At 43.3% G+C, this 25998-nt stretch overlaps 1 protein-coding gene across 6 annotated transcripts in view; it reads right to left on the reverse strand.

Moving 5' to 3' along the window:
- The window catches only part of myo6a (myosin VIa), a 67135-nt gene that overhangs the window by 19084 nt on the left and 22053 nt on the right, over positions 1–25998 (reverse strand). For all 6 annotated transcript variants that reach the window (XM_058612667.1, XM_058612666.1, XM_058612665.1 and 3 more), the window contains exons 11-23: positions 24097–24277; positions 21802–21946; positions 13998–14155; positions 12666–12757; positions 11141–11213; positions 10387–10514; positions 10178–10273; positions 9427–9597; positions 8912–8950; positions 7262–7355; positions 3347–3477; positions 2836–2913; positions 1341–1470 (exon numbers count right to left, since the gene is read on the reverse strand). In XM_058612667.1, the coding sequence (XP_058468650.1) occupies positions 1341–1470; positions 2836–2913; positions 3347–3477; positions 7262–7355; positions 8912–8950; positions 9427–9597; positions 10178–10273; positions 10387–10514; positions 11141–11213; positions 12666–12757; positions 13998–14155; positions 21802–21946; positions 24097–24277 (1516 nt within the window). The remainder of the gene's footprint in view (positions 1–1340; positions 1471–2835; positions 2914–3346; positions 3478–7261; positions 7356–8911; positions 8951–9426; positions 9598–10177; positions 10274–10386; positions 10515–11140; positions 11214–12665; positions 12758–13997; positions 14156–21801; positions 21947–24096; positions 24278–25998) is intronic.

Raw genomic sequence — 25998 nt, forward strand, 5'->3', positions numbered from 1 at the left:
AGTCTAAGTGAAGGTTTGATTCTCTGGAGCTGAATGACCTTCAAAGCAAAGGTGGAATCAAGGATTTAACCACGCCCCGTGTCAACATCGTTAACTTTTCTGTTTCCTGTCACTTTATTTATTTGTTAACCATGGAAACAGACGGTGGCCGGGAGAGAGAGAGAGGGAGAGAGAGAGAGAAGGAGAGAGAGGGAGACAGTGTGTGGACGACAGAGTGTCGACGACAGTGTGTGGACGACAGAGTGTCGACGACAGTGTGTGGACGACAGAGTGTGGACGACAGTGTGTGGACGACAGTGTGTGGACGACAGAGTGTGGACGACAGTGTGTGGACGACAGAGTGTGGACGACAGAGTGTGGACGACAGAGTGCAGGTCAGTGGGTTGTTGTAAAACACTAGTTAGATGTTGTGTTTATGAACAGACGTGGAAACATGGATCGATTTTTATTACAAATGCAGCTGCAGCAGAGCAACACACACGCACACACCCACAGACACATACGCACCCACGCGCACCCACACGCACACACACTTTTTGCTTTTGCTGAGGTAACACTGATCTGATTTGCACTTTGAATTCTGTATCAATATTGTGATATTGTTTCTATAAATAAATCCATGAGACACAGAGAGTGTGTGTGTGTGTGTGTGTGTACGTTGTGTTTGTCAAAATCAAATAAAATGTAATTATGTTATGTGAAGGAAAACAAATAAAAAGATATTTAAAGAAGACAAAGAAAAAGGTTTGATCATGATATATAAACATCCACACACAGACACTCTCCCACACCAAACTCCATACAGAAAATCAGTGATTTTAGCTTGTGGAGACACAGGAGCTGCTGGTCCTCTGCTGCCTCGTGTGGTCAGTTTTTGTCACTTATTTTTATCTAAATTAAGGACTTTTAATGCTGAAGTGACAAAATAAGACATGTGAACTTAGTGATGGAGGCAGCAGTGGATCAACAACTCCTGTGTGTGTGATGTTAAAAACACAGATTTTCTCGATGGGCTTTGGTGTGGGAGAGTGAGTGGTTTACAAACTTCAGTTTCCTGTTGGAAAAGTGTGTTTAACACTGCGATAAAGACGTGAATCATGTTGTTAAGATATCGTAGACTTACACTGATTGTATTATTATATTGTTCAGAGGCTAAAACATATTTACTGGCAGCCATGTTGTCACAGCTGAGTTCTTGGCGAGTGCAGCTGTGAATAAGACACTGACCTCATACGACCACACAACATTTAAATCCTCCCTTTTTCACATTTCCTGCAACTTCAGTTCACGAGAGTTAACAATGAATGACGCGATGAAAAGACATTTTCCAGGACACTCACGTTTGATGACGGACAGCGCGCACCACTGCACCTTCTTCCAGCGACTGTGGATCAACCACGTGTTGACTTTCTTCACCAGCTCGGCCAGATGATCCGGGTCCGACTTCATGATCTGATCAAACTCTGCAAACTGGACCGACACACAGACACAGACGCGGTCAGGCCTGTGTTTTATTTTGAATCTGTGATGCAGCAATAATGAAAAGTGTGAACACATTTGCTTTAAAAGGTTTGTTATTTGTGGATTAAATCAGATTAAAGCACACTTTCCTGCAGATGTAACACGGATCCAATATGTCACCACTCGTTCTGGTCCTTTAATGTTATAACGTTTTTGAAAATGTCCTCACTTCATTTTATAAAAGATCGTAATATAACATTTTTATTATTATTTCTTTTTTCAATTTAAAATCCCTGAAGCTGTCCTCAGTCGTCACGCTTCATAAATCAAAGTTTCTGGTCCAGAATGAGATTATGTAATCTGACGATGTTTAAATGTAACTTTCAACTGACCCGACGTTCTTATTTTGAAAATCCCCACAGCCGCTTGCTCACTGCTGCATTTTTTTTTTTTTTGGCAAGAACATCGATAATACATTTGACTGAATCATGAGTCGGGAGGATAAAGGTGCAGATTTTCACCGCAGCCTCTTCATTCATGCATCTTTTATGACGGCAGGATCACGACTGGAGCTGGATCTGGAGCTGGAGCTGGAGCTGGAGCGCGTGTCCAGGTGTTGTGATGTCCTCAGAAAACCTCTGACTGTCAGACCTGCAGAGTCTAAAGCTGCTGCTGCTGCTGTTTTATTAATGATGCAATTTACTTCTTCACTTTCCTCTTTCTCATTATTATCAGTTTAACTTCTGGCAGACAAAGATTTGTGAGCTTCAGCGCCGACACAACCCGGGTTTATCTTGCCGCGTTTCCACCGACGAGCGATCATACGTGGTACTTTTCTCAGTGTCTGTTCTAGGGAGGTTCCAAGCGAGCAGAGGCGATACTACGTATGACGTATATCCCAAACATCTACCTAAATTAACAAAAACTACTTAAAGTTGCAATGATTGAGTTCCACTGAAAACAACTGCTTGTTTGTGTGTCGTGTGTAAAACAAAGTCACAGCAGTTTCATGCAGCTGTGCAGTGATGACTCCGCCCACGTTGAGTAGCTATTATTTGTAGTCGAGGCAAGGCGAGCTGGGACCACTTCTGTTTCTATAGTTTCTATAAGTGTTTTATTAATCCTGCAGATTTTCGTCTGACTTTCTCTTTTCCACCCTGGAAACCAGGAGTTTATAACGATAAGATGAATTATTCATGTGGTGAGGAAGTAAAAGCACCATCTGTTTGTGTTTGCTCGTTTAAAAAAACAAACCTCATCTCACCTGAGCAGCCAAAATGACTAATGCCCTTTATCCTCTCTTTCTGCAGGAGAACAATAACTAAGTGTGCATTAGCAAGGTTAGCAGGGTTAGCAGGGTTAGCAGGGTCTCACCTTCCCGGGCCGGAAAAACACTCTGGTCAGCCCGAACTTGTAGTCGTGCTCGTTCAGTCCCAGAGCTTTGAATAAAGCCTGCAACACATACACGAAGAACAGTGATAAATGTGGTGAAGAAGAAGAAGAAGAAGAAGAAGAAGAAGAAGAAGAAGAAGAAGAAGAAGAAGAAGAAGAAGAAGAAGACGCTTTGAAAATGCTGTGAGTTTTGAAGGTTTGGATGTTTGGAGGTTTGGATGTTTGGAGGTTTGGAGGTTTGGATGTTTGGATGTTTGGATGTTTGGAGGTTTGGATGTATGGAGGTTTGGATGTATGGAGGTTTGGATGTTTGGATGTTTGGAGGTTTGGATGTATGGAGGTTTGGATGTTTGGAGGTTTGGATGTATGGAGGTTTGGATGTTTGGATGTTTGGATGTTTGGAGGTTTGGATGTATGGAGGTTTGGATGTTTGATAGTTTGAAAGTTTGTGGATTTTGGGGTTAAGATGTTTGGAGGCGGAGAAGTGACTGACCTTGCAGAAGAGCCGTGGGTCGAGGCGAGTGAGTTTGGGAGGCATGTACTTCTGGTACATGTTGTAGAGTTCGTGGAAGGGAGCTCTGGACGGGAAACCGCCCTGCATCAAGTCCAGCACTGACACCATTCCTGCAGACACGGGGGGGAGGGGGGGTGTCAGTTAGAGACGGACAGAAAGACATCGTGCTTCTTCATACATGTCAAATGTCAACAATTGGTTCAGTATCTTTAAAACTTTTCTTTAAAACCTTTTTAGGGATCAGCTATATTAGTGTCCAGGGTTCCCACACATTGGTAGGATCACATCGTTCCAGCCCGAGTGAGCAGGTCCTGTAATAATCATGACGCTGCCGTACCACAGGTGACTTTTACAGACAGGACTTTAACTTTGAAATAATTCAATCACGGCCAATAAAAAAGACTTGAAAAGCCGAGGGACGTGCGGCTGCATGCTAATCAACACAATCTGTCAACCTTCTGGACTTCATGGTTCAACTTTGTGACCTTTGTCCCCGTTTGTCAGCGACTTTGTGTTGTCATGGTTTTACAGAGTCGACACGATGAATTAATCACACACACACGCACACACACACGCTGTGAACACTGATGATTTGGCCTCTCGGAGACATCGTTAATCTGCGCAATTAGCTTTGAAAACTCAAATCAAAGAGCTAATTTCCCGAGCACTCACACAGCGGACAGATGCTGCTAATTGGTTTTCAGAGCAAAAAAATCCTCACAGCAGCGTTTACTGTCATTAAGTCGCTTCACAACTCAAGGACCTTTTTCCCCCGTCAGGTGTTGTCACGCTGCTACACAACATTACACACATTCAGCTTTGACAGCATGAAACAACATCAAACTCTGACAAACACAAAGACCTGTGTTTGAGACGACGGAACGGCATGTACTGCTTATATACATGTATATATATGTATGTCACGGTTGTGGAGGCGGAGTCGAGGATTTGACCACGCCCCCAGTGTGAAGTCCTGCTTCGCTAACGTCGCTGACGCTCAGTTTATTTACATTCATGTAAAAATCAGATTTTAATCAAAGACTAAGACAATTATTCAGTTTTCTTTAGTCCGACTATAATCCAGCTAGTCTTAGTCAGACTAACGTACCTGGTGATTCATGGTCCGATTACTCTTGACTCGAGTCAGACTTCAGGCCTGTCTGTGTGTCCTGAGTCTTCAGTCCTGTCTGTCTGTCTGTCTGTCTGTCCTGAGTCTTCAGTCCTGTCTGTCTGTGTGTCCTGAGTCTTCAGTCCTGTCTGTCTGTCCTGAGTCTTCAGTCCTGTCTGTCTGTCTGTCCTGAGTCTTCAGTCCTGTCTGTCTGTGTGTCCTGAGTCTTCAGTCCTGTCTGTCTGTCTGTCTGTCCTGAGTCTTCAGTCCTGTCTGTCTGTGTGTCCTGAGTCTTCAGTCCTGTCTGCCTGTGTGTCCTGAGTCTTCAGTCCTGTCTGCCTGTGTGTGCTGAGTCTTCAGTCCTGTCTGTCTGTGTGTCCTGAGTCTTCAGTCCTGTCTGTCTGTCTGTCTGTCTGTCCTGAGTCTTCAGTCCTGTCTGTCTGTGTGTGCTGAGTCTTCAGTCCTGTCTGCCTGTGTGTGTGTCCTGAGTCTTCAGTCCTGTCTGCCTGTGTGTGTGTCCTGAGTCTTCAGTCCTGTGTGTGTGTCCTGAGTCTTCAGTCCTGTCTGTCTGTGTGTCCTGAGTCTTCAGTCCTGTCTGCCTGTGTGTGCTGAGTCTTCAGTCCTGTCTGTCTGTGTGTGTGTCCTGAGTCTTCAGTCCTGTCTGCCTGTGTGTGCTGAGTCTTCAGTCCTGTCTGTCTGTGTGTGTGTCCTGAGTCTTCAGTCCTGTCTGTCTGTCTGTCTGTGTGTGTGTCCTGAGTCTTCAGTCCTGTGTGTGTCCTGAGTCTTCAGTCCTGTGTGTGTGTCCTGAGTCTTCAGTCCTGTGTGTGTGTCCTGAGTCTTCAGTCCTGTCCGTCTGTCTGTCTGTCTTTTATTTCTTCTTTTTCTTTCATTGTATTCATGAAAACAACTGTGACTTTTGGAGTTTTTTTCCCTCGAGGACAGATTTGAATTCTCTCTGCTTTCATGTGGACACAGAGATCATACGAGACCTGACTTTTCCAGATTACCTTAAACTCGTACTCTTGTGTAGACGTTATATAATTATATATATATATATTATATAAGACTATATTGGCATATAAGTCAGTGTTTTACTTTCTGCTGAAAACAACAAACTTCACAGAATAAATCTACATCTTGTTTTCAGGAGAGGAAAATAACCTAATGGAAAAGTTCTGTTTGGTTGATGATCATTCTGTTTTTGGACCCGGCAACACTGTGTGGATGCTTGCTGTCCCCCGTGTCCCTGTGTCCCTGTGTCCCCGCCGCTGCCGCCTGCTCCAAAAGCGTTTGGATTCCCAGTCCAATAAAAGTGATAAAGGAGCAGGTATCAGAGCGGGGCATCGCTGGGGTTTGTGAGGAAGAGAAGGCAAAAATCAGAATCTCTAAGGATATTAAATCTCTGCTCCTGTAGAGCCACAGACGGAGCGGATCACTTCTATTGTTCTGCAGAACACAACAAAGACATTAAGGTCAAAGTCACAGAGATCGCAGCATAAATCTGTGAGTGAGAGGAAATAAAGAGAGCAAAGGTTTGCTTTGTCTTTTCTCTCCCACACACACACACGTCATTAAATCTAACATCGAAAAGTAAAGAAGAGACGGTTTTTCATGACAATTTAAGGGAAAATAATAGACTTCATTAAATATTGATATATTCATGAAGCTTAGTTTAAGTTAACGGGTTAACATTAGTCACATTTATGACGCCTTGACATGAGCAGTTCTAGCTCTACTGTTTCTTTTCTTTTCCATCAGTGAGAGAACCTGGTGTTTCTTTAGATCCTGCTCTTAAGAACGAGCTGAGCCGATGCTAACTCTTGACCGATGCTAACACGTGACCGATGCTAACACGTAATTGATGCTAACTCGTGACCGATGCTAACACGTAATTGATGCTAACTCGTGACCGATGCTAGCACGTGACCGATGCTAACACGTAATTGATGCTAACTCGTGACTGATGCTAAAACGTGACCGATGCTAACACGTGACCGATGCTAACTTGTGACATCACTGAAGAGTCATGAGCGCGACGTCCGACAAACAATCAAACAATCAAACTGTGTCCAACAATGTCCAACTGTAGATCAAAGTTAAAAAGACTTAAAATTCTACTTATAATTTTTGGAATTATAAGTAATTTTTTGGAACTATAAGTATTTTTTTAGAACTTTAAGTACATTTTGGAATTATAAGTACATTTTGGAACGAGAAGTAGAATTTAGAATTATAAGTAGTATTTTTAAGTCTTTTTAACTGATCTACAGTTGGACATTGTTGGCTTTGATTCTTGTGTCAGACGTCTCGCTCATGACCCTTCAGTCACGTTAGCATTGGCTCAGCTCGCTTTAACCTGGTCAGAGCAGGAAGGCCGTGTTGCGTCGTGCTTGAACTGTGTGGTGGAATCAGAAAATGCCATAAATGAACAGTGCAGTTTCAGAGCTCTGAGCTGTAAAAAGAGTAAAATGATGCGAGTGCAGAGTGTGAGTGAATATCAAGGTTCAGTACGGTGTCACACACTGAGGTTTTTCTTTAAATGCCAACCCATGAATCCTGCTTTTTATCTCTAGTTCAGTTCTGTTGTGTGCACGTCGTGCAGCAGATAGTGATTATCTGTAACTCAGCTGAACGTTTTCACAGAGCGTGAACGACTGAAAGCGTCCAGCTGAGACAGCTGCAGCGAAGGGACTGAAGGTACCGAAGTTACCGAAGTTACGGAAGTTACTCATGGTACTGAAGTTACTGAAGTTACTCAAGGTACTGAAGGTACTGAGGATACTGACCCGAGCACTGCAGTTGAGACAGAATCTGAGCTCCTTCAAACTGGTGGCTCACCATCTTCAGGTTTGGTTTAATGCAGCGGATGAAACTGGAGCCCTGGAGGACACATGTAGCAGAGACATGAAGACATGGAGACACATGACATAACTTTTATCTAAAACATGTAGATTTAGATAAAGCAGATATATGTGAATATAAAGCTGCTCACACTTTGTTTCTCTGGCTTTTTTTTTTCTTAACATCATGCTTTTCCCTCAACATCCATGTTTTTCCCTTAACGAATGTATTTTACCTTTAGTGCCCTCCCCCCAACATCAATGTTTTCAAGTTTTTTCCTTAACTTCAATGTTTTTCCTTAACATCCACACTTTTCCCTTAACGCTAATGTTTTCCCTTAGCGTCCACGCTTTTCGCTTAACGCCAATGTTTTTCCTTAACATCCATGTTTTTCCCTTAACTAACATGTTTTACACTTAATGCAGGAGGTCTTGATCCACTGCTGCCTCCATCACTCAGTTCAAATGTGTTCTGTGTTTGAAATCCTGTGTTCAGGTTGACCGCAGTGAAACAAATGGCGCATTTCCACCGGCTCGCCTCGCCCCGCCACGGTTTAAGTAGCGTTTCCACTAGCATAGTACCTGGTACCAGGTACTATTTTTAGTACATGCTCCAGTGAGGTTCCAAGCGTGCTAAGTAGGTACTACTTAACGATCCTAAAAATGTTTGTTAATCTCCAACAACTACCAGGGAAACCTCTATATTTAACAGGAGTCCTTTAAAGTGGAGTGCTGTATTTAGGAACAGCGCCGGCGATCGTGAGCGGCATCACAGACCGCTGCCGTTTGTGGAGTAGGAGGCTGTACTCCGGAGACGTGTGGACAGAAATCAAGCCCAACAGTGCCGAATTGTAGATAAGTTAAAACTACTTAATAATCGTAAAAATGTGGGTTAATCTCCAACAACTACAGAAGTCTGGTGTAGTCACTAGTCACTTGTGTGTGTGTGTGTGTGTGTGTGTGTGTGTGTCGCGTACAACACAAAGTCACCGCAGTTTCACTCAGCCGTGCAGTGATGACTCCGCCCACGTTAAGTAGGTACTTTTTTGTAGTGGAGATGCAACCTAATCATGTTGTGCCGAGGTGAGGCGAGTAGAGCCGGTGGAAATACGCCAAAAGTGACCACACGAGGCAGCAGAGGACCAGCAGCTCCTGTGTCCCCGCGAGAAAAAACATCACTGATTTCCTCTGTGGACTTTGGTGTGAGAGAGTGAGTGGTTTACAAAAGTCTGTCTCACAGTGAGACAAAGAGGTTCGTGCAGAGCAGGGTTCTCGCACAGCTCAGCTCACGTCAGTAACCTCACACAACCACGCTTCCAAAAAACCCTTAAACTATCCCTTTAACAGTTGTGGGTCTGAACACGTCCACAGAGACAGAAATGAGCTGGAGATTGAAATTCATGACATGCAGCACTTTGTGAACAGGACGTGATGATGATCTCCTGCCTGTGGTGGGCGTTTGTCTCTGGTGACAAATAAAGAGCTCAATCACAGGAGCTCCACTGCAGCTGTGACGCCTCCAGCACAGACAGACAGGCAGACAGACAGACAGGCAGACAGGCAGACAGGCAGACAGGCAGACAGGCAGACACTCACCGTGCTGCGCAGCTTCTCCAGGAGAATATTCAGCTGAGTCTGCAGGCGATAAAGAAGAGAAACGTCTCTGTGACATCAGACACGAGAGGACCGAGACAAAACAACATTTCTCTGTGTTTCCTTTATAAGCCGCGTTTCTTTTCTGCAGTTGTTGTTTTCAACAAATGCGACTGTGAGAAGTCAAACAACTCAGAGAAACACAGGAAACACAAAAACACAACCATCAATATCATCAATATCACTGAGCTGCTGCTGAGTGTTGTCGTTAGAAAAGCTCTTTGTTTTACAGCTGTGATCTAATCAGTGCTGACCTCTGCACTTTCATTTGCCTCTCTCTCTCTCTCTCTCTGTATATGTATATGTATATATATATATATATATATATATACATATACACATATATATGTATGTATATACACACACACACAAACATATATGTTTGTTTTCATGCTGGTCTGAAAGTGACTTAGTCACTTAGTCAAAGACCCTTAGTTAAGGTCATCCTTTGGTTTTACCTTGAACTTGTTGCCGACGCTGATGAAGCTGAGCTTTCCCGCCTTCTGTTTGACGTCTTTGCTGTTGTTGGAGTTCTCAAAGAGTTCGCGTACGAAGCGGTCTTTGGACTCGCTGACCAGCGTCTGCAGGGACAGGTGCAGCGCGTCGTTGTTCTTCTCCACGAACTTTGTCTGCAAAAACAAACACAGTTTCATCTAAAAGCAGAGGACAGAAGGGAAACAGTCAACGTGTGGTTATTATGGTTATTACGGTAATTTCACTAGTGCTGTCGCAGGAAGCCGGAGAATCAGCGTCTTAGTTTCTATTTATTTGTCCTGTTCTTGAGACAAAGACTCAGTCACTCATATTTCTAATTTAACAAAGAAATGAATTAACTTGTTTCTTCACTATTTTAACATGCAGTATATTATAAATAACTACCTTAACGTCCACACTTTCACTTAACGTCAATGTTTTTCCCTAATGTCCATGTTTTTCCTTAATGTCCATGTTTTTCCCTTAACGTCAATGTTTTTCCTTAATGTATATGTTTTTAAATGTGTAAAATCTGACATATTGTTCAAATGTCAAATTTAACACAAAAAATCTGCTGTATTTCCTTTTTTTTCTAAATAAAACTTGTTAAAATTACAATATTTTAACATGCAGTAAATTGTAAGTAAGTGCCAGATACTGACAGTTATTCTAAAAGCACTGAACTGACGGGGCATTTTCTCAGGTGTTAAGTGTTAAAGCGGTCAGTGAACGCACCGTCTCGTAGCACACCGCTCCTGCAAAGTGTCTGACGATGAAACCTTCGTCGTCCCTCACGTTCCTGTGGACGGCCAGCTTTGACTTCCTGGGAACCTGAGGAAACATTTACAGTGACACGTCCGTCAGCCTCAGCTGTCGCCTGAAGACGTCACCGCGTGTCTCTCCCGTGTGTCACTTAAAGAACGCTACGCAAGTGGTGGATTTACCGTCAGTCTGAAGTGGTTCTTGTGTTTGTTGTGAACGGTGTCGGTGAAGTGCTGGTCGCTGGGCTGAGGGAGTCGGTTCTCTTCGTCCAGGATGTCCAGGATGCCGACCAGCTTGGCCTCCACCAGGTCTGCGTGAAGGAGGGAGAGCGAGAGTGAGAGAAGGCGAGAAGAAGACGCGTGAACGCCTCGTCAGCGCTGCCGGTAATGAAGCCGCTGAAGTTTGCCTGAGGCCGCGATTCATTCCAGCAGAGGTGACGTGGACCATTAAAGTCTAAATGAAAGTTTAATGGAAACAGAGAAGTTAAAAAGTCCAAACTCCTCAGTGAAGACCTACAAGTCTCAGGTCAAGACCAAGACCTACAAGTCTCAGGTCAAGACCAAGACCTACAAGTCTCAGGTCAAGACCTACAAGTCCACATCAAAGATCTATAACTATCCAAGGTCAAAGTCCAAATGTTTCAAGTTCAAGACCCAAAAGTCCAAGGTCTTTAAGTCTCAGGTCAAGACCTCCTCAGACCTACACATCAGAGGTCTAAATCCAAAAGTCCCAGGTGAAGATCCACAAGTCCACAATCGAGACCTAAACGTTCTCAAAGCTAAAAAGTCCCAGGGCTGAGTCTTACTGAGTCTACAGAGATAAATATTCATGAGTCCTGAAGACGAGCAGCTGCGTCTGTGAATGAACAATCACGTCACAGCGTGAAGGAGCCTCAGCATGAGAACCCACTGTGAGTGTGTGTGTGTGCGTGCGTACCTATGCAGTCCTGATTATCCACGTAGTGAACCTCGTTGACTCCGAGCCCCTCCCTCTGGTACAGCTCTTGTTCCTGGAACGCAAACAAGACGTTGATCATGACGATCCGTCACGTTAATGTCGGCGAGCGCGGGAACGGATAATGAGGCCGCTGTGGGAGGCCACTTACACCACGCTAACAAACACACACACACACAGACGCTAACAAACACACACACACACACACACACACACACGCTAACAAACACACACACACACACACAAAAACACACGCTAACAAACACACACACACGCTAACAAACACACACACAGGCTAACAAACACACACACACGCTAACAAACACACACACAGGCTAACGAACACACACACACGCTAACAAACACACACACACGCTAACAAACACACACACAGGCTAACAAACACACACACACGCTAACAAACACACACACACGCTAACAAACACACACACACGCTAACAAACACACACACACGCTAACAAACACACACACAGGCTAACGAACTCACACACAAACTCACACACAGAATGAGCAGCTAAAGGTCACGACTTCAGTGTTTCTAACACATTTGCAGTGTGAGGATGAGGAGTTTGAAGGAGGTTAAAGGTTAAAGGTCACAGTCAGTGACTGAACTTTGTGACTGATGTTATTGATCCAGGACTATGATGATCGTCATATGGTCTCGGCTGATTAAACACACACACACACACACACACACACACTAATGGAGGCCAGTGTTTTCTGAGGAGTCGTTTATCATGAGACACACTTTTATTTCCAGAGTCATTATTTTCCAAAATAGAAATGTCGTCTAGACACACACACACACACACACACACACACTAACACAACAACAGCAGCAGCAGCAGCAGCAGCAGCAGCAGCAGTGTCTGTTTTCGTGCTGCTGCTAATGGTTGTTTGGGTTTTCAAGACGCCTGGAAATTGAGAATTGAATCCAAAAAAACCAAGATGACCTCGATTTATAGAAACACACACACACACACACACACACACACACACACACACAACATGTTCACGTCTTTATCTCACTGTGAGACAGACTTTTCCAACAGGAAACTGAAGTTTGTAAACCACTCACTCTCCCACACCAAACCCCATAGAGAAAATCAGTGATTTTAGCAAATGTCTCATTTTGTCAATTCAGCATTTTAAATCCTGCATTTGGATTAACTTCAGTGACACAAAGTGACCACAGGAGGCAGCAGTAGACCAGCAGCTCCTGTTTCCCCGCAAGCTAAAATCACTGATTTTCTCTATGGGGTTTGGTGTGGGAGAGTGAGTGGTTTAGTCTGAGATAAAGATGTGATTGTAGACTTAAACTGTCTTTTATAAATTGATGCAAACTCACAGATAAAACCAAATAAATGAACAAAAACACAACCTTTTATCAAAGAAGAAATCAAAGTTGTGAGAGGCCTCAAGATGTTTACTTCCATTTCCTGCTGTTTGTGTATGCACTGAATCTCTCCCTCCCTCCCTCCCTCACCTCTTTCAGGATCCTCTCGTTAAAGAACTGCTGCAGTTTCTCGTTGCAGTAGTTGATGCAGAACTGCTCGAAGCTGTTGTGTTCAAAGTACTCTGCAATAAAAAAAGAGAACGAGAAGAGAGGAGGCTGAGCAGCAGTGGGTGAAGGAGGAGAAGCAGCAGCAGCAGCAGCAGCAGCAGCAGCAGCAGCAGCGTCACAGTGTTTCAGGGTGAAAGTCACGCAGTGCTGCAGCCTCGCTCGCTCGCACACGCACGCACACGCACACACACACAAACGCAGAGGCAACACTTGTCAGACGTGGTTTGTTTGTTTGTGTGAAGATCTCACAGCTGTCATCATCATCATCATCATCATCCACACAAACTTCCTCTGCTGCCTTTCTTCTCCACAGACGTCAGAAACATCAAAACAACTGGAAACACTGTGTTTCTTTCTTTCTTTATAAAAGAAAAGAAAAAAAATCAGTAAACATGGAGAGAAAAGTCCAGTTTTTTTTTAGGATAAAAATGATTTTAAAACCTGTTGTTTTTAGACATAATTTGTCTTTTAGACATTTATTGTCTTTCATAATATAATCTAAATAATAATTGATTTTTTAACTATTACAAGATATTGGGGATAAAAGAGATAAAGTGTCCTCTCTGGGCTTCCGTACAAATCATCTAAACGTCCTGAAAACTATACTTCTTATTATACTACAATATTTTTTACGTCATTTTTGACACATTACTACGGTGTTTTGACGACATTTTTGACACATTACTACAGTGTTTTGACGACATTTTTGACACATTACTACAATGTTTTTACGACATTTTTGACACATTACTACAAATTTTTTACGCCATTTTTGACACATTACTACGGTGTTTTGATGACATTTTTGACACATTACTACGATGTTTTTACGTCATTTTTGACACATTACTACGGTGTTTTGATGACATTTTTGACACATTACTACGATGTTTTTACGTCATTTTTGACATCACTATGGTGTTTTTACGACATTTTTGACACATTACTACGGTGTTTTTACGACATTTTTGACACATTACTACGATGTTTTTACGACATTTTTGACACATTACTACGATGTTTTTACGTCATTTTTGACACATTACTACGATGTTTTAACATCATTTTTGACACATTACTACGATGTTTTTACCACATTACTATAATGTTTTTACCACATTTTTAACGCCTTACTATGATGTTTTCACACATTACTACAATGTTTTTAGCTTGTTAATAACACATGAATTATTTTACTCGGCTTCAGTTGTCGATTGCTGACACGAAATAAAGTTTTGTTTTTTTGACACTGACCGAACCCCGCGATGTCCAGGACTCCGATGAAGTTGCTGGACGAGTCAAAGGGGAAACACTGGTTAACTCTGGTCACAACGTGGTCAAACAGTCGACTGTAGACGGCCTTGGCCAGAGCATCACGAGCATTGTTAGCCTGCTCCACTTTGAGCGGCACTCTGAAAACAAACAAACAAACAAACCAACAATTATAACGGTTCAAAGACAATAAATCATATTAAAATGACTTAACACCAATAACCACCTAGTGTCCCCCTCATGGGGACCAAAATAACCCCATGTACTTCTCATTTTGTGAAAGTGAGGACATTTTGTCTGGTCCTCACAACTTTAAGGGGCTTTCTGGACGTCCCCGGGGTCTTTACATTCAGGGCCGCACCGGTCCCACCCAAGCTTTTATGTTTTCCTGTGTCAAAAATGTCGTGGAGCACAAGTTAATAATAAATTCAACGTTGTCCCCAATGAAATGTCTGTAGTTTTCATTTGATAAACGCAATTTCCTCTGTAGACACATGGTGTAGTTGTTTGTGAATAGTCGGTTGTGCCGGATGCTGCGCGTCCTCTGTTTCCGGTCGGTGGGGCCCGGCCGAGATATCCTCCCAGCACCTGCAGTGTTGTGTATTGCTGAACTGCTGCTCGTGCACATGCGCGTGTACAGCACATGCGCGTGTACAGCACACGCTTCAGTTTCAGCAGTGGGGGCCTGAAGTTCAGGGACCGCTTCTCATTGGTTGATTTGAAGCAAGGGCGGCACTGGTTTGTGCACATGAAGGACCGCAGAGCGTCATTCCTCTTCAAGAAGTGAGCGGTCAGTCTCATTTATTTTTATTCTAACTTGTAATTGATAATGTAGTTTACCAATTGTTTTAATTATAGTGGAATTTCTGTAACATGTAACTGGCGATACGTGTGTGTGTATGTGTGTGTGGTGGCTTTGTGTATGGGGTGTTCGCGTTCATGCCGTGAGTGGTGCATTGTTGTTATTGTTGTCCCGTTGTTGTTTTGATCTTGAGTATTTGATATTGTGAGATTTTGAACTCTGCCATTTGGTGGTGTTATTGATATGATAATCATCAGATCATCAGATTGGCATTGTTTGTGTGATGTCATTATTCAGCTGCAATTTTGTGTCAAATGTGCAGTGGTCCCCTCTCTCACTTGCTACTGTGTTTTTGTTGTGAGTGTATAAGAGTAATATGTGCTATTTCTGGATTGCATTACAAGATTTTCCTGCATGGCCCCACCAGAATTTCCAGACCAAAATCGCCACTGCTGGACGTTAAGACATGGTTTAAGTGTTTGATCTGGGTTTAAGTGAAGGGCAAGGTCAAGCAAAGGTAAGAAGTGGGTTCAAGTTAAAGGATTAGGCCTTTAGTTATCATGGTAAAGGTTAAAACCACAGGAAGTGAAGACATTTTGTCTGGTTCTTGTAGCTTTTAAGGGCTTTCGGAGGGTTAAGACTTCAGTTGTAGTGTCAAAACTGGGTTTAAGTTAAGATTAATATCAACGTTAAGGTCTTAGAACGAGGTTTAGGTTAAAGATGAAGGTCAGCCGTTCATGGTTAAGGTCGGTGTGAGAGGTCGGGGACAGGAAATGCATCATATCTGTGACCTGTGTCCTCACTAAGGACGCTGTACAAGAACGTGTGTGTGTGCGCTGCATTAATAAGTGAGTTTGTGCTCAGACGTCACACGAGGATTTGACTCCTGTGAGACAGAAGCAGCAGCAGCAGCAGCAGAGTGAAGGACACGCAGGACAATAAGTGAGTATGATGAGCCACGCTCTCAACAACAACTCCCACATTCTCCTCACCCCTCCCTCACCCCAGCGACAAATTATCTCCACAGCACACACGCGCACACACACACACACACACAGGCACACACTCGGCATCATGGGTAAGAGCGACGCCTGATCCCTGCAGGTATGTCTGTAATTTCCTGTTCACTCTGCAGTTTGTGTGCGTTTCCATCACAGCTCAGTGTGTCTTCCATGTTTATAAACACATTTATTTACACGTGATTTACATTTTTATTCAGGCGTCGATGGAGCAACAACGACAACAACAACCTTGTGGAAGACTCAAGGTCCCCAAACAAACACGTTTAACTCGCCGTAGAGAAGACTCACTCAGCTTTTATTATCCCTTTATCTTATCTTAACTACAGGAGCCCGAGGTCGTAGTCAGGCAGGGAAAGCAAGGACTTTCCAGGACCAGTTCCCTCAAATTCAAGGCCCCAATGTGCTGACCGAGTTGAAGACGAATATTGTCCACATTGTGCATGTGATTGTCCTCGGGATCTTTTGCTCTCTCTTTGCTTAACGTTACTCGCAGTGTCAAGTCCACGCCACCCCCATAGAGAAAATCAGTGATTTTTAACATCACGGCTCACAGGAGTTGTTGATCCACTGCTGCCTCCATCACTAAGTTCAAATGTCTGATTTTTACAGTTCGGCTTTAAAAATCCTTTGTTCAGATTGATCTCAGTGACACAAAGTGACCACACGAGGCAGCAGTAGACCAGCAGCTGTGAGCTAAAATTACTGATTTACTCTTTGGACTTTGGTGTGGGAGAGTGAGTGGTTTATAAACTTAAGTTTTAAGATGGAAAAGTCTGTGAGATAAAAACGTGAACATGACCCCATTTTTGACACATTACTTCAATGTTTTTACGTCATTTTTGACACATTACTACGATGTTATTACATCATTTTTGACACATTACTTCAATGTTTTTACGTCATTTTTGACACATTACTACGATGTTTTTACGACATTTTTGACACATTACTATGTTTTTACGTCATTTTTGACATATTACTGCGACATTTTCACGAAATTCTTGACACATTACTACGATGTTTTTACGACATTTTTGACACATTACTATGTTTTTATGTCATTTTTGACACATTACTGCAACGTTTTTACGAAATTCTTGACACATTACTACGATGTTTTAACGTCATTTTTGACACATTACTACGATGTTTTTACGACTTCAGTTTGCTGTTGGTAAAGTCTGCCTCACAGTGAGATACAGACATGAACCTCAGCATTTGTCCGACTGAGTGGCGACGTTTCCTCCAGGTCCAAAAACAAACACACAGAACAGAAGTGAAAGAGACTCGACGCAGCAGCGGAACAGAATCAGCCGTCGTCAGTCCCGCAGCTCGTCACCTTCACCTCTGTCCTCGCTCCTCTCACCTGCCATGATTAATTCATGACAAGCCGGGGACTCTTTAACACGGCAAGAGGGCCCTCTCGTTTAAAAACCCACAGGTCGAAAAGCCAGGGCAGCGAAATGTCACAACACTAATCGCACACAAACACAGCCTCATATGTATTCCCCATGAGTGCTTCTCTGTGTGTGTGTGTGTGTGTGTGTGTCTCAGTCAGGTCTTAAATTGGATTTTTCCACCGACGTGTGACTTGATTGTGACTCACAGGACTCGTCTTTATTTACAGCTCGTCCACGGTCGTCGTCGGTCACCGAGCAGAGTTTTCACACAGTAAAAAACACACAAAAAACTCCGTCTCCAAACGACGTCGCCGCGTTGCAGAGTCTGCTGGTGTTGGACATATTTTAGGTTCTGTCACTTTATGGTCTGCTGAGCACATTACATTATCAGAGGTGTAATAAGTAGCAGGGAATCAGAGAGTAATAAATTTTTTTCCTTGCATTTTACGTTGAAATTATTTCACATCTGAGGAAATTCTAGTTGAACATAAAACCCGAGTTACTGCAGTCAAACTCTATAAATGGTCACGTAGTTGTGTGAGCACCGCGCTTTAAAGTCACAGCTGTGCATTTATGAAGTGCATGATGGACTCAAACAGAGTCGGTGTGTTTCATATAGAACACTTGATCTCCCTGTTTTACATCAGATTTTAGCTCACAGGGACACAGGAGCTGCTGGTCTACTGCTGCCTTGTGTGGTCACTTTGTGTCACTGAGGTTGATCTGACTGAAGGTTTTCAAAAGCCGAATTGGCAAAATAAGACATTAGAACTTAGTGATGGAGGCAGCAGTGGATCAACAACTCCTGTGTGTGTGATGTTAAAATCACTGGTTTTCTCTATGGGCTTTGGTGTGGGAGAGTGAGTGGTTTACAAACTTCAGTTTCCTGTCCCACAGTGAGATAAAGACGTGAAACACGTTGTTAAAGATATCATAGACTTAAACTAACGTAGACTTTACAAGTTGAGTCTTTTTGTAAAGTGGTTAAAATCCATCTTTACTCATGTTTTCACAGAGTGTGTCGTAACACACGTCAAAGGTCACCAACTCCTACTTTGAGGGAGTGGAACAATGACTCGGCCTTTATGCGTCACAACAGCGTTTTATCCTGGTTTAACGTAACTGAAAAATTCAGACCTCATGTTTCTAATTGACACGAGGACGAGTGGAACGTCCACTCACAGTTTGTCGTCATTAAGGTTTTCAGCGAGCCGTGACCCGACTATGCGAGCGCGTGGGCCTTTAATGAGAGCATGAATAACAATGATGCAGCCTTGAGTACGTGAGTGTGTGTGTGTGTGTGTGTGTGTGTGTGTGTGTGTGTGTGTGTCTCACAGAGGAGAATAAACTGCCTTGTTAACAAGAGTAAAGTGTCTTTTGACTTGTTTGCAGCAGAAAACGGCCTGAAAAGCGTCACAGTTTCCTGACAACAGCAGCAGCAGCAGCAACAGCAGCAGCAGCAGCAGCAGTGACTCAGCGTGCTGACTCTTAATTAGGACCTCAGCTCTGAGAGCATCCACAGCAGCGTTAGAACATCGACTGTGCACCGCTGGTCTGATTTAGTCTCAAGTTTGCTGTTTTTTTCAAGCCCGCAATTATTCTTCTGTGTCTTCCGCGATCTGAGATGAGGCGTTTTAAAAAGAGGAACGCGACGTTCTCGCGGGTAAATCAGGGACAGCGACAGTGACCGGAGACGTTTGGCAGCAGGTGACCTCGCGTTCCTGCTCTGCTGCGGTGAAGTAAATCAATGTTTGTAACATTCAAGGTTCATTTAGCAAACACACGGGTCTTTGTGTCCCCGTCTGCGTCATCACGTCCTCTCGTCGATCCGACATTTTTAACATTTCTTGGCATTGAATGTTTTTTTACTTTTTCTTTTCTTTTTTTATCATAACAAAAAAACATTGACGTTTCAGTCACTAGATGGAGCCAAGTGCTAACTCACTGCAGCTGGTGAATATGATTTCTCAAATACTGTACTAGAGTTTATCACCGTGATAATATCATATCGTGACTTATATATCTGAGAGTCGTAGTGTGCCTTAAATATTGTATCATGACATTAATATCGTGATAATATCGTGAAATAAACATCGTGACTTAAACATCGTGATAATATTGTGACTTAAACATCGTGACTTAAACATCGTGATAATATTGTGACTTAAACATCGTGACTTAAACATTGTGATAATATTGTGACTTAAACATTGTGACTTAAACATTGTGATAATATTGTGACTCAAATATTGTGACTTAAACATTGTGACTTAAATATGGTGACTTACACATTGTGATAATATTGTGACTCAAATATCGTGACTTAAATATCGTGACTTAAATATTGTGACTTAAATATTGTGACTTAAACATTGTGATAATATCGTGACTTAAATATCGTGATATCGTATTGCGACTTCTATATCCTTAGAATATCGTATTTTACATCGTATAATGTAAAACAGTCGCAGTCACTCAAAAGCTTGTGTGAGGATTTGAAGCAGGCGCACGGAGTGCGTTCATCAGTGACGTTGATGTATGAACACGAGATTGTGATAACACAAGGTTTTTGTCCTTGGTTTGAAAAGACGAGCGCGTCCAAATCCCCCCCCACATCAAAGCACTGGAGATAAATGTCGAATCAAAAAACAAAACATTAATCTCTTCACACGCCGTCGCTGGGAAGGAAAGTGAAAACAATGCGAGCTCCTTGCGCCGCTTTAATAAATTTGAGGTTGAATTTGCATTTCCTCTCTAAATAGGAAGCTTTAATATTAGAGGAGGACGCGTTCCAGCATAATCTGTGATCCATCGCCAAGCTAACAGGGAAAAGTTGCAGCGAGGTCACTTTGGCTAAAAGTGGCTGTAAACAAGAGGATTTTAGAGGCAGAGAGGAAAATAAAATTGATGACAATTCTCCCAAAATCACGAGGTAACGTGGAGGAGAGTGGATATAAGTGATAAGTCTGAGTTATGGATTTGTTTTATTTATCTGGACGAGTGAAGACAACGAGTCAAACGTGATTTAAAAAAAGATTTGACACTATAACACGACGTCTACAGTGTCTTCAGAACATGTTCACGTCTTTATCTCACTGTGAGACAGACTTTTCCAACAGGAAACTGAAGTTTGTAAACCACTCACTCTCCCACACCAAACCCCACACACACACACACACACACACACACACACACACACACACACACACACACGAGTTGTTGATCCACTGCTGCCTCCATCACTAAATTCAAATGTCTTATTTTGTCAATTCGGCTTTTGAAATCTGTCACTCAGACTTCCCTCAGTGACACAAAGTGACCACACGAGGCAGCAGTAGACCAGCAGCTCCTGTGTCCCTGTGAGCTAAAATCACTGATTTTCTCTATGAGGTTTGGTGTGGGAGAGTGAGTGGTTTACAAACTTCTGTTTCCTGTTGGAAAAGTCAGACAGTGAGATAAAGACGTGAAACATGTTCTTAAGACATCGTGGACTTAACCTGACGTAGATTTTTTGAGGTGACTCTACCGTCGAGTGAATCGAATCAGCTTTTTCTTCAAATATCATGAACTATCCCTTTAATCTATGCAGCTTTCTACCACATCCTCCCCCCGGCTCTTGGTGCTCCTATTTTGCTCTAAAATCTATATTTAAATAACAACGCAGTGTGAAATGGGGACATGGAGACGACGTGGGAATGTAAACGGAGTCTCTGGCGGAGACGAGACGACAGAAAATGACGCGTCCTCTCTGTGAATCTTCTCGCCTCATTTTCTGTCAGAGCCACACATTTACCGGTCACGCTCGCCGCCCTCACGGCGCCGTGTGCAGCCGCGGCGGGCAGCTGTTCTCAGACAAACAGCTGCTAAATGCATATGTCTCCCACAGACCGAGGACGTGAGCACACATTTACATACAGACCAGCAGACGATGGAAATGAGGCGTCACGTCCATGATACTTATCTCCTCTGGAGAAAAAACAGTCCACAGACGAAGTTTACACCAAACTCTGGTCGACATTTTAATGTTTTATGAACCAAACAACTGATGGATCAATTCAGAAAGAAATCGCCAGATTCATCAGTGCGAAGCCTGTGTTTGGAACAGATTTGCACTAATTTTAGAACGTGTTCACGTCTTCATCTCACTGTCAGACACACTTTGTAAACCACTCACTCTCCCACACCAAAGCCCATAGAGAAAACCAGGGATTTTAGCTCATAGGGACACAGGAGCTGCTGGTCTACTGCTGCCTCGTGTGGTCACTTTGTGTCACTGAGGTAAATCTAATGAAGGATTTTAAATGACAAACTAAAATCTTTGAACTTAGTGATGGAGGCAGCAGAGGATCAACAACTCCTGTGTCTCTGCTGTGTAAGATCACTGGTTTTCTCTGTGGGGTTTGGTGTGGGAGAGTGAGTGCTTTACAAACTGACCTGTGGATCATTTTATTCAGTTTGTCTTTAAATGGCTTTAGACGACAGAAGCTAAAGCAAAGACACAGTGGATGTTTGTGCACGTATTTAAGTGTGTGTGTGTGTGTGTGTGTGTGTGTGTGTCTTACTTGATGACTGTTCCTTTGGCGCCCCCTGCTGTTGTGAGCATAACCCTGGAGGTGAGGCTAACCCTCAGGTCGTCCTCCTCCAGGCCCAGCAGCTCGGCACAGTGCTCCAGGGTTTTACTCGACTGGTTCTTGATGGCACAGCCACCTGTGAGAGCAGCACAAGGGGGCAAAGGTCAACACGACTGCCGTCACACCCACTCACTCTCCCACAAATCAGTGATTTTAGCTGGCGGGGACACAGGAGCTGCTGGTCTACTGCTGCCTCGTGTGGTCACTTTGTGTCACAGTAAAGTAAAACCAAATTCAGGATTTAAAATGCTGAATTGACAAAATCAAACATTTGAACGTTGTGATGGAGGCAGCAGTGGATCAACAACTCCTGTGTGTGTGTGTGTGTGTGTGTGTGTGTGTGTGTGTGTGTGTGTGTGTGTGATGTCACACACTGATTTTCTCTCTGGGCTTTGGTGTGGGAGAGTGAGTGGTTTGAAAAGTGTCACTGGAACAGTTTTCCAGACAATTCCGATTATTACATACAATGTTTTAAAATTGTATGGTTTTATAATTTGTATTTTCTTACCGTTTCCCTCTGATCTTTTTTATTTATTGATCTTTTATTAAGAGATACTAACACAATTTCCCTGCTATACATCTTTTATTCTCTCAACCTTTCTTTGTTGTTGTGTTATTGATCCATATCAAATCTAAATGTCACACTCTTTTTACTTTATATATGTGTGTGTGTGTGTGAGAAACACTCTGACTGACATTAGTTTTCTTTGAAAAGTTTTGTATAAAGAAGCTTTTGACTGATTGTTATTGATGTTTTTTTACAAAAGGTCGTCTGCGGCGAACAGTGGTAAACGGTAAAAACGGTAAAAGTTCCCACGGTGACTCAGCAGAAGAAAAACGACGACACTGGAGGAATCTTCACCAACATCTGTGAGAAAAGTTTCTTCTCCTTCATTCCTCAGAGTTCAGATCATTCCTCAGAATCCAGATCATTCCTCAGAGTCCAGATCATTCCTCAGAGTCCAGACACTTCCATCCATCTTGTGCGTCTCTGCGCGTCCGATTCGCCGCCACGCTTCTGCGTTTCCAACGCCGTCTCATTGGTAAAGGTCACCAGACGTCATGACTCAGCAGAACGGACGTGGTTTTAAGGACAACAGTCAGATGAACGTCAGCTTCTCCTGACTGTCTGTGTGCGTCTGATTCGCCGCCACGTGTCGCCGTTCTCGACGCTGTGTGGTCGGTAAAACTTCTCCGAGCGCCATTTGTCGTTGCTTGTCGTCAATTGGCGTCGCTTGTCGTCAGTTGTCGTCACTTGGTGTCGCTTGTTGTCAGTTGTTGTCGCTTGTCGTCAGTTGTCGTCGTTTGGCGTCAGTTGTTGTCGCTTGGCGTCGCTTGGTGTCGCTTGGCGTCGCTTGTCGTCAGTTGTCGTCACTTGGTGTCGCTTGTTGTCAGTTGTTGTCGCTTGTCGTTGTTTGGCGTCAGTTGTCGTTGTTTGGCGTCAGTTGTCGTCGCTTGGTGTCGCTTGGCGTCAGTTGTCGTCGTTTGGCGTCAGTTGTCGTCATTTGGCGTCGCTTGTCGTCAGTTGTCGTCAGTTGTCGTCGTTTGGCGTCGCTTGTCGTCATTTTGCGTAGCTTGTCGTCATTTTGCGTAGCTTGTCGTCAGTTGTCGTCACTTGTTGTCAGTTGTTGACGCTTGACGTAGTTTGTCGTCGTTTGGCGTCGTTTGGCGTCGCTTGTCGTCATTTTGCGTAGCTTGTCGTCATTTTGCGTAGCTTGTCGTCAGTTGTCGTCACTTGTTGTCAGTTGTTGACGCTTGACGTAGTTTGTCGTCGTTTGGCGTCGCTTGTCGTCAGTTGTCTTCGCTTGTCGTCAGTTGTCGCTTGACGTAGTTTGACGTCGTTTGTCGCCGTGGACTCGGTTCGACCTGCACACGTGTGTTTGGATGTTTTTCAGAATCTGGATTCAATCCTAAAAACTCCTCCCTGGAGAGAGAGTGAAGAGAGAGTGGAGCTGTTGACTGAACACGCGCCGCAGGACGACCTCCTGCTGAGAGAAGCAGTCCACTTAACAAGCTCCCTGCTGCGCCTCCTCCTCCTCTTTATCTTTCTACTTTGTAATTAACACATTTGACTTGAAGAAAAGTCCTAATTCAGAAGATTTGAGTCGAGAGTCTGTGGTTTTTCTATTTCACAAGAAAAAAGTGGAAGACGAGGAGGAGGAAGAGGAGGAGGAGGGGAACAGAGAGAGGAAGAGTATGTGTGTGTGCGTGCGTGTGTATAATCACCTGAGGTGCTCCCCGCCTCCTCAAAGTTGATGTTTCCCAGGTGCAGGACTCCTGCCACCACCCTGAACAGGTCCAGCTTCTCGGTGTCGTCCAGTCCGATCTTCTTCATGGCCCCGCAGATCCTGCTGAAGTCTCCGTGGTCGTCCAGCAGCGGGTCCTTCAGAGGACCGGACTTCAGGTGCTGGAGGACGAGGACGAGGACACGGGGACAAAAAAAAACACGATGATTCTTCACCTTCTTTCATCTCTCGTGTGTCAGTGATTTGTCTTTTATAATTCTGTTACTCCTGAAGTCAAAGTTCTAAATCGAATTAAAAAAATATCGATACAGTAATTTGACTCGTCGTTACTACTCGACTCCTGGTGGTGGCTTTTAATCCCAGATGATCTCATTTTTCACTTGTTTATTATTATTATTATTAGACAAATGATATTTTTCTATTTCTGTGTTTACATATTTTAACTTGTGCAGCACTTTGATGTTTAAATGTAAATCTACATAAAGACCTCACGACCAGCCAGGATTATAGCAACAAACATGTGCTTCTTTGTTTTTAATCTGTTACACTGGCAACATTTTTATTTATTTTTTGTTCAGTTTAAAGCTACGACATTTAAAGAACACGTTCACATCTTTATCTCACTGTGAGACGGTTTACAAACTTCAGTTTCCTGTTGGAAAAGTCTGTCTCACAGTGAGATAAAGACGCGAACAGGTGTCGTAGACTTAAACTGACATGGATATTTATAAGCTTTTTGTTAGCCTTTTGCTAACAGAACAATCATGTGTATAAAACCTCTGTTTATGTCAGTGTCTCATACAACCACGCTTAAAAAAATACACTATACTATCCCTTTAAGCTCATATAACTCATATGTAGAATCTAAAATATAAAAAACAAACTCTAAAGGAGACTTTTTGTCCCTGATGGTCTGTGGCCACACCCACATCACACTGTGACAGAAAAGTTGAAGATGTGAAACGCTCTACGGTTTCTACACAGCAGCAGAGGAAGAGCAGGAAACCCGGCAAAGCACACCAGAGGAGAAGGAGACACAGAGAGACACCATCATGCACCGCACTGAGCCAAACACAACGTGAAGAAGAAGATGTGAGAGGAGGAGGAAGAGGAGACGCCACTTCACCTGGTCGTCCTGGGTCATATGAGACGGAGCAGTGAGGAAACATACAGTAAATACATCATTTATCAACACAGTGGAGCAGAGGAACCACCACCAACCCTGCTGTGTGCTTGTTTTAATGAACCTGACACACCGGGAGGGAGGAGAGAGACTTTTAAGTGACACGAAACATTAGAAACAGCCTGAGACGCAAGAAAAAATGATCTCAGCTGCTCAACAAAATTCAGTTTAAGTTCTACGATATCTTTAAGAACGCGTTCACGTCTTTGTCTCACTGTGAGACGGACTTTTGTAAACCACTCACTCTCCCACACCAAGCAAATGAATTCAGCCTTTGAGTTCCTGCTCAGCAGTAGACCAGCAGCTCCTGTGTCCATGTGAGCTAAAATCACCAATTTTCTCTATGGGGTTTGGTGTGGGAGAGTGAGTGGTTTACAAACGTCAGTTTCCTGTTGGAAAAGTGAACATTGTTCTTAAAATTGTTCTGTTTTTCCGTCTGAACCTGAACTGTCCCTTTATTCACATGATTTTATTAAAGTTTCTCACCTCAGATTTCCTCCTACACCTTGATTTATTTCAGATATGATCTCAGTCTTCTGCTCTTCTTGTTTGAAAAGTCTCTGCAGACTCTTTTCTTTCTCTCTTTTGTTTTACGATAAGGGATTTTTGGAGGACAAAGTGGGTTTTGTGTTCTTCCTCAGCACAGAGAACAAAACAAGCCTGCAGTGATTACAACAAAACATTTAATGACAACTCATC

The sequence above is a fragment of the Solea solea genome, chromosome 17, assembly GCF_958295425.1.
Source record: "Solea solea chromosome 17, fSolSol10.1, whole genome shotgun sequence".
Lineage (NCBI taxonomy): Eukaryota > Metazoa > Chordata > Actinopteri > Pleuronectiformes > Soleidae > Solea > Solea solea.